This window comes from Thalassophryne amazonica, chromosome 2, assembly GCF_902500255.1.
Source record: "Thalassophryne amazonica chromosome 2, fThaAma1.1, whole genome shotgun sequence".
Taxonomy (NCBI): domain Eukaryota; kingdom Metazoa; phylum Chordata; class Actinopteri; order Batrachoidiformes; family Batrachoididae; genus Thalassophryne; species Thalassophryne amazonica.
In genome coordinates, this window is record NC_047104.1 from 27,326,183 (window position 1) to 27,335,915 (window position 9,733).

The 9,733-nt window shown below is 43.9% G+C and overlaps 1 protein-coding gene across 1 annotated transcript in view; it reads left to right on the plus strand.

The window, feature by feature from the left end:
* Positions 1-3,124: 3,124 nt before the first annotated feature.
* The window catches only part of sv2ba (synaptic vesicle glycoprotein 2Ba), an 84,272-nt gene continuing 77,663 nt past the window's right edge, over positions 3,125-9,733 (plus strand). The window contains exon 1 of the mRNA XM_034184524.1: positions 3,125-3,844. Coding sequence (XP_034040415.1) covers positions 3,376-3,844 — 469 coding nt within the window. The 5' untranslated portion in view covers positions 3,125-3,375. The remainder of the gene's footprint in view (positions 3,845-9,733) is intronic.

The following is a 9,733-nucleotide window of genomic DNA, read 5'->3' on the forward strand; positions in this document are numbered from 1 at the left end:
GGCGCCCCCTACTGGGAGTAGCTGAAACAAAAAGATAGTCAGCTACATCTGGGAATCAAACCCACAACCCCTCAGTTCATAAACAGCTGCCTGAGCTGCAGTTCCTCTCTAACAATGTCAAATATGACAAAGAAAGAAAGAAAGCAAAGGAGAACATTTTCAGGCAGATTTAGACTGACGTCCCTGATGATGTCACTTTCAGAGAGGTTTTAGGTTTAAGCAGCTGTTCAACATGTAAGCGCACACGTGCACGCCTAACATCTGAGCATGTTTGTGCAGCGCTTAGTCCCAGCAGTGAGGGACCTCAGTGAAAGGTCACTTCTGAGATGGACAGATTTGTTTGTTCCTCTTCAGCCTTCAGGTTTTTAGAATTCAGAGAAGCCTGGTTGACTCTCACCACAGGGACAGTGGATCGTAACCCGCGTGAACTCTGCTCAGATGTAAACACTGATCTGACATTTAGGTGTTGTCAGGTGATCGCAGAGGAAACGTCGTGTCATCAAAGGAAGCATCTGTCAGCGAGCGTCTCCTTCTTATTTTCGAGTAGCTGGAGGAAAAACGCATGATGCTGGTGATCACATCTCGCTGTTGCAGTTCTTCTCGTTTGCCTGAAACCAAAATCTGATTTCATAAATTTCAATGCTGATTTCATTACAATGATTTGTAAATCTAATGGCATTTTATTCATGTTGTATAATTCACCACTGCTTTATTCTGTCATGAAAGAATAATGTGAGGTTACCACAACAAGATGAAAGACGTCTGTCTGTCTGTGTCTCTGTCTGTATGTCTGTCTGTCTGTATTCTGTCTGTCTCATATCGGTCTGATACTGACATATCAGACAGATATGTCAGTACATCAGTACAAAAACAGATACAGATTCTTTATTGTCTTTGTAACCAGTACAACGAAAGGTGAGGTGCACGCCTTTTAGTGCAGCAAGCGTAAATCACGTGCAGACTTGAAAGGTCTGGAGAAGAAAAGAAAAATAAACATACAATTTAACCAAATGAAATATATATATATATATATATATATACATACATATATATATTATTTAGTTGTTTTTTTTTTTTTTAAGCAAACCATGTATAGAGGCAGTATGTGAGATGCTCTCCGTAGTTATTCTGCCCTCCCTGAACGTAAGTGTTTAGTTTGGCAGATAGGTGAACAGTTCTCCAAATGAGACACCAAGGCTTCCAAATTCAGCCTGTTTATTTGTTGCCTCACAAATACTGTTTTACAGATACTGTAAAACTTAAATACACACAAAGAAAAGGCATTAAAATAAAATACTTTCAGTTGCACAAGCATGTTCAGTCATGTATATAGATATAACACAGTGCTTAAGCTGCTCCCAGTAGACGTGGGCGATACCGGGAATTTTGGTATTGATCCGATACCAAGTAAATACAGGCCCAGTATCGCCGATATCGATACCGATACGATACTTTTTCATATTTAAGCTTCATAGATCCAAAGGATCCAAAAGACCTAGGATCAAATTTCACCAAACATTGTACGTGACAACACAATATTTTATTATCACAGTCAACATTTTTATTTAAAAAATATCGCTCAACAAAACAACAAACAAAATCTCCTGAGGTAGAGGACTGACAAACCACAATACAAGGGTCCGTGTTGTGTGACACAGTGCAGCGCTGCTCTTACAGAGAGTAGACTTTGATGAATCTGCGTGCGCAGCAGTCAGTGCGTGCGGGAGAGAAAAAAAGCTTGAGTATCGATCTTTTTACACAAGGATCCTTAAATATCAATACCAGCATTGGTATCGATATTATCGATATTAGGATCAATCCGCCCACCTCTAGCTCCTAGTGTGGCTAGCATTATTGCTACAATCAATCAATCTAATTAGCACATGTTCCATTAGCTTGATGCTAACACATAATGGAAATGCCATAGACGGGCCAACAGAAATTAGCATTGCAACTGCAATAATTTTACCTTTACAAAACAATCTTTTAACTAAACATATTTGGCATTAAACAGCATATGTAATCATACTCACAGATATATATTTCCAAAATTCTGTGGAAACGAAGTCCAGTCTGCTGCTTGGCTTCCGTAGCCTAACCAGCTACGGAAGTCCAAAGCTGTCTGTTGTGTTTAAAAGTATGTAGTTGTGTGGGTCTACAGGAATAAGACTGGCATTGGAACAAAACAAGTTTATTGCAGCACTCTATTTACATCTGCTCCCTCATCTGCTCTCTCTCACACCCAACTTCGAACTAGAGGTACATCCAGCCTTTTTATGAGGTTCATAAAAAGTTTTCCTGGGTGGATGATACAGTGCTGAGGTGGTTAGCAGTCTCATGTACTGTCATGTACTGTGTGTCATCCGGTTTTCTGCCATGCCTAGTTTGGGTGTCTGTTTCATTTCTGTGCAGTTCATGCATTGTTGTAATGGTCTGATTAAGTGGATTTTGGTTTGTGCTGGATTTGTGGCTTCTCTTGCTGGGTCTTTCCTGCTTGGGCTTTATCTGTCCTTATTTCTCTTGTCTGTCTTGCTTGGTGCTTAGTGGGGAGCATCACACTCTGTTTGGGCCACACCCTGTTCTGGATCTTTCCACAGGTGTTTCCAATCTGTTGCTCATTACTAGGGGCATTTAAGCTTCACTGGTTGCACTGATAATTCACCTGATCATTGCGCCTTGTGCCATCGCTTCTAGCTCTGTTCCTTTGTGTTATTCAAGTCCTGCGGCCACGTTGTGTTTTGACCACCTGCCTGTTTATCCCGACCACACCATTCGCTTGATGATTCTGATCTGTTTGCTGTTTTTGGACTTCCTCTCTGTGTACCGGACCTCACTGATTAATGATTCTTTGTACCAGAGCTACTGTGTCGAGTCCCGCATTTGTCTCCAGCCTTTCCTGTTCAACAAGTCTGATAGGTTCATCTGATCTAAAGACTGTAAAATCTAGAAGAGGCCCAAAGTTACAGTGAAACAATTTTGTATGTTGGTGTTGTGAAGCTCCTGGGCAATGCAACTGCGATAAAGTTCAATATGAAATAAATTAACTGACTGACCATTACACGGACAACTAAGACCAGCAATTGCTTTTTCCAGAAGAACGCTTTTGTTTGCTGTCACACATATGTGTCTTTCATGTGTTCCAGGTCCAGGATGCAGCACTGCACAGATCTGGGAGGGTAAAGTTCTCAAACTGTGGCTGCTGAAACCTCATCCTTAAAAGTAGACTCCTCAGACAACCTGCATCTTCCCACTGAAACCTGGAATCCAGGAGCTTGCAGCATCTCTGAGAACGATACAAAGCCACTGAATGATGATGCAGTTATAGCTGATGACCTGACCTTCATCAGTGTACAGCACAATCACCCTGCAGGAACCATGGAGGACCCCTATCAGAACAGTGTGAACCAGCAAGGAACAGAGTACAACTACATGCATGATGGAGGTGGTCAAGATGGCTACCCCTACCAGACAGACTACCCTCCTCAGGACGAGGATGCTGCTAGTGATGCTACCGAGGGAGCAGATGTGGATGACCAGATGTATGAGGGGGAGTACCAGGGCATTCCCCACCCTGACGAGATCAAGGAGGCTAGACGGGCAGCTCGGATAGAAGCCAGGAGAAAAGCCCACCTTACGACCCAACAAAAAGAAGAAGAAGACAGCTTGCCAGAGCAGTATGAGACCATCATGGAGGACTGTGGCCATGGACGCTTCCAGTGGATCCTGTTCTTTGTGCTGGGTCTGGCCCTCATGGCTGACGGTGTAGATGGCTTTGTGGTGGGCTTCGTCCTACCCAGTGCGGAGAAAGACATGTGCATATCAAATGCTGACAAAGGGTTGTTGGGTAAGTGACAGCAGAGCCACAAGGAAGAAAAAAAGAACTCACTAATGTCACATTGACGATATTTGAACAGGTACTCACTGCTCATTGAGGAGCATGTGTATGATATCTACGTGGCAGAAGGAGAACATGCAGTGACCTAAAGTTCTCTGAGCAGAGACCTCCTTCTGATTCTCCTCTGCAACATAAACCCTGTGAAAACCATGTCACACTCTTCAGCAGAAGACAGTTTTGAGAGGTTAATATTTTAACTTTATGCAGTAGTTTAGTAATAATCTCTGCAAAAGTTAACACATATGTTGTATGGAGTATTTGTGTACATGCCCAGAAACACTTGTGCCATGGAACTCACCCATATTTGGGTGCAATCAGCAGTGACCAGCTATCATTGGTATACTATAGTATGAAACACAAATTTTAACTGTTACTGTAAAAATTTGCCCATTCTTGGAATCAGTAGACAAATTGGTACCAAAAATTGACAGTGGGAGACAAAGGTGCACTTACACAAGCATGCCTTTGCTTCATGCAATAGCACAAACATTGTTGTGACGATCCCACCTGCTGTGTTCACAGCTGGATGCCGTTCTTTGTTCTACCAGCTGCCACGCGCTCTGCGCTGGACGCTGCATATATAAAATAATTATTTCATGGCAGATTAATAATTTTTTTCTGCAAATTGGCCATTGAAATCAGATTTAATCACTTCCTGAATCACAGAGGAGGCTGCAGCCAGAGCCATGTGCGTGTGCACACATACAGCAAACAAGTTGCAGAAAGCATTTTGAGCCGTCTAAAAAGGTAATTATTTGTCTTGTTTACATTGTCATGGCTTGGTAAAACAGTTGCGTGTTCTTTTCTTGTGTACAGCTGTTAAAGTATGTTTATAACAGATTTAACTTCTTGTTATAATCCTTCAGACGAGCTGTGCTCTGATGCGATCCGCTGATGTCACCACTCGCTCTGTTCACTTCTTCTTTACTCTCCTTGACGAGTTGCATGTAGTGTTGGAGATTAGATCGCACCACATAGCACGACATTTGTGCATGAAAGATCTTTTTAACATTTCAAAATTCTCTGTGCGCAATAGCACGCACCGGCACCCCTCTGGTGTCCTGTCTGCACCAGTTAAAGACGGGTTTACTCTCCAACACGATACATCACGACACAGGTTGTGCAGTTGCGTGAATCAAGGACATGCTCATGTAAGTGCACCTTTACTTTAGATATTATTGAAAAGTGGTGACTGAGACTGAAGTTTTTCATCTTGGAGACAGTCTCTTAGATGCATGGTGAGCCTTGAAAATAGTTTCTCCAAAATACTCACATAGCTTTGTGGACAGCTTTTATTTGCAGATGACTTGCTAATTATAGTCATCAGTTAAAGAGTCACCATCATTACTCAGATAGAGGGAAGGACTCAGTAAAGTGATCTGTCTTGGCTGGAGAAAAAAAATCCTGCTTTTGTTCATCTCCTGACTGCACGAGGCTGCAGTCGACCGCGTGAGACAGAAATATCACCTGGTCGCCGGGATACATTAGTGGCAAAATTTTACTCTTTCAGCACAAATGCACAAACAGAACACAGCGAAAACTGTGCATGAGGTATGGCTCCATCCTGAGCCACCAGGTGAGCTTCAGGGACTCTTGGCACCAAATGATAGGATGTTAATTGGCACATGAAGTAAGCAAGCAACCGCTTTGAATATACATCAATACTGAGTATATTCTGCTGTTTTATTTACTTTGGAGGCCTGCAGCTTTACCTCTTCTCAAATTTTATACCGCAAAACCAAACATGAAAAAAAGTTTATTTTGTATGCAGAATAAAAACAACTTTCTTAAGTGGTTTGAAAAGCGTGTGAGCCTCCCTTTCGAAAAAAAATAAAGTGCAAATGAAAGCCTCAGCTTATTGTCTGGGCCTCCTGTGAAGCAGGTGATGTAGCAGATTGCACTTTGCTGATTTTATTGGAACATAGAGCTGCTGGGACGAGGCAGATGAGAGATTGATGAGCAGTCCGCTGGCGATTGTATTCAGAATGTGTTCTCAGGCTAATATGGAGCATGTTGCAGCAGTCAGACAGCCTGGCGGCCTGCGGCGCCCGGTGTAGACCTGTCAGATACGCTTCAGACAGCCGGCGGTGACACGAGTAGGGCCTGCTGAAAATGAAATCACAGCATCTGTTTGTGCAGAGCAAGACTGCAGCGCTGATTGTCAGCCGAGAATATGAATGATGACATGCGGCACCAGAAGTGTGTTTAGTCTTAACCTCAGCATAGGACAGATGGTCGAGGCCCAGATGATTCATTAAAAATGGAAGTATGGTCAGTGCACTCACTCAGAATTATACTTTTAATCTTTAACCCTCATCAGCACACTTGGAAAACATACTAATCTGTACACCCGGGGTCCACGCAGATCCCTGCAGAACATCTTGTTTTTTTAATTCTATTAGCATGTTTTTAATGGTGCTGGTAATTTTTGCTGGTAACTGGAATATAATTTGATAGGATCATTTTGCAGCTATTTTTAAAAAAGACTTTTGAATATTTGGCTGATAAACCACATTTTATTTTGCAAGACTTTTGATCTTTTTTCTCTCTCTTTTTTGAACTTGACTTTCCAATACAAATATTCAAACCCTGCCAGGACTCTCTGCAGCTGTTCTGATGCAAACATCGTGAACAAAAACTACTACTAAAAAACTGACACAAAACTCAAAGTTTTTCAGTAGAGTCTGATCAGATGCCATTATATCAAGCTGGGGTTCAAGTGGAACACATAAGAAAGATTATTAATGGAGTGCACAGTATTTAATCAACCTGGATCAAGATCAGTGAAATTGAAGATTATGTAGGTGACAATTATATAAAACCTCAGCTGAATAACAGTTGAGGAAATATCTCAAAAACTATGGCTCTGGGGTTCGACTGGACTCCAGGTGTCCTTAGATTTAATCTCTAGACCCAGAATGGAGGAGACACTAAAGACAAAGACAGCGTTTAATATCAGGTCAGGTCATATCAGGTCAGGTCAAGAATATGTACGGTTGATGTGAATTGACACCTTTAACGCAAACATGGATGTGTGCTTGATCAGGTTACACGTGGGTGTGACCTTGACCAGCTGAAATACAGGTGTTTCCTTGACCAGGTGAATTGCAGGTGTGACCTTGACTAGGTGAAACATGGATGTGTATTTGGCCAGGTGACATGTCAGTGTGACCTTGACCAGGTCACACATGGGTGTGTCCTTGACCAGGTGAAACGTGGGTGTGACCTTAACCAGGTGAAACACAGGTGTTTCCTTGACCAGGTGAAATGCAGGTGTGTCCTTGACCAGGTGAAACATGGTATTACCTTGACCAGGTGAAACATGGTATTACCTTGACCAGGTGAAACATGGGTGTGTATTTGGCCAGGTGACATGTGAGTGTGACCTTGACAAGGTGAAACATGGGTGTGTCCTTGACCAGGTGAAACATGGGCATGACCTTGACCAGGTGAAACACAGGTGTATCCTTGACCAGGTGAAACACAGTTGTTTCCTTGACCAGGTGAAATGCAGGTGTGTCCTTGTCCAGGTGAAACATGGATGTGTCCTTGACCAGGTGACACGTGGGCATGTCCTAGACCAGGAGAAACATGGGTGTATCCTTGACCAGGTGAAATGTGGGTGTGGCTTTGGCCAGGCGACACATGGGTGTGTCCTTAATTAGGCGTGTCCTTGACTGGGTGAAATGTCGGTCTGGTGAAATGTGGCCAGGTGACACGTGGGTATGTCCTTGACTGGCCACATGTCACCTGGCCAAAGCTTTGAACATTGCCCATTTTGATTCAATGCCCCCAACCTCCACAGGGATGCTAGAAAACCATCGGAGGTGTGAGTTGAAGATCTGTTGGACAGTGGGCTTCTTCAGATGTTCCCAGTTCAATATCCGTTTGGACTTACCAGGTCTGTCCAAAGTCCTCCCCCACCCTCTGATTTAACTCACCACCAGATGGTGATCAGGTGACAGCTCTGCCCCTCTTTTCACCCGAGTGTCCAGAATATGCAGCCTCAGATCAGATGATACGATCACAAAATCGATCTTCGGCCAAGGGTGCTCTGGTACCATGTACACTTATTAGCATACTTATGTTTGAACATGGTGTTTGTTATGGACAGTCAGTGACTAGCACAGAAGTCCAACAACAAATGACCATTCGGGTTTAGATCGGGAAAGCCGTTCCTCCCAATCACGTCTCTCCAGGTGTCTCTGTCATTGCCCACATGTGCGTTGAAGTCCCCCAGCAGAATAATGGGGTTCCCCAACAGAGCCCCATACAGGACTCCAGTCACGGACTCCAAGAAGGCCAAATACTCCAAACTGCTGTTCGGTGCATACGCAGAAACAACAGTCAGAGTTTTCCCCCCTGACACCCGAAGGCACAGGGAGGCAACCCTCTCATCTACCGGGGTAAACTCCAATGTAGTGGCGCTCAGCCGGGGACTCATGAGTATTCCCACACCCGCCCGGTGCCTCACACCCTGTGCAACTTCAGAGAAAAATAAGGTCCAACCCCTATCAAGGAGAGTGGTTCCAGAGCCGAGGCTGTGCGTGGCGGCAAGGCCCACCAGATCTAACTGGTATCACTCCACCTCCGGCTCCTTCACAGCAAGGTGATATTCCACACCCCCAGAGCTAGCCCCTACCATCCAAGTCTGGTCCACCGAGGCCCTCGACTTTCACTGCCACCCATAGGACAGTGCACCCGACATCAGCGGTTGCCCCTACAGGTGGTGAGCCCACAGGGTGGAGATGGAAGGTCTACGTTGCCTTTTCAGGCTGTGCTCAACTGGGATCCATGGCAAGCCCAGCCACCCGTGCTCGCTGACGAGCCCTCCATCCAGGCCTGGCTTCCTCTGGGCGGGGTCACATTTCCTGTGACCCCTTGTGAACCATTCTTGGTCTGGCCCCTCGCCTGAGACCAATTTGCCATGGGAGACCCTACCAGGAGCACAAAGGCTCCAGACAACACAGCTCTCAGGTTCATAGCGGCACACAAACCTCTCCACCACAATAAGGTGATGGTTCCCAGAGAGGACTTTATTTCATATTTTACAAAAACTTTTTCTTTAAGGAAATAGTTTTTAAGTTCAACCTAAAAAGACAGGACATACATTGTTTACTTTGTACCTCAAATAAAGTGAGTATTAGCAAAACTGGTTAGCATTTTCATGTTGAGTAGGCAAGGAGCTGCTGAAAGTAACTAATAAAGTAACTAGTAATTTAACTTAGTTACTTTTAAAATTACACAATCAGTAAAGTAACTATGTTACTTTTTCAAGGTGTAATCAGTAATCAGTCAATGGATTACATTTTCAAAGTAACTGTGGCAATACTGGTCCTTTAACATCTGAAACGTGGGTATGTCTTTGACTGGGGGAAACATGGGTGTATCTTTGATCGGGTGAAATGTGGGTCTGTCTTTGGCCAGGTGACATGTGGGTGTGCCCTTGACTGGGTGGAACGTGGACAACTGGGCATGTCCTTGGCCAGGTGAAATGTGGGTGTGTTTTTGACCAGGTGAAATGTGTGCGTGTCTTTGTCAAGGTGAAACATGGGTGCATCCTTGACCATTTGTACATGTTCACTCAATCAGTCATAAACAATATTTTACTTATATTTTAATGCCATCTGCAGGAGGGTGTGCGTGTGTGTATACATGAGCTTTTGACAAGAGTGGACTTTAGTTTTGAGTTAGTGGAAGTTAGCATGCACGCTGACATCTGCAAAACAGAATAGAATAGAAACTTTATTGTCATTGCACATCTCTTGCATAATACTGTATATGACAAAGAGGTTCTATTTACGCACAAAACAGAGTTTGCAGCTAGCTAGACCAGCC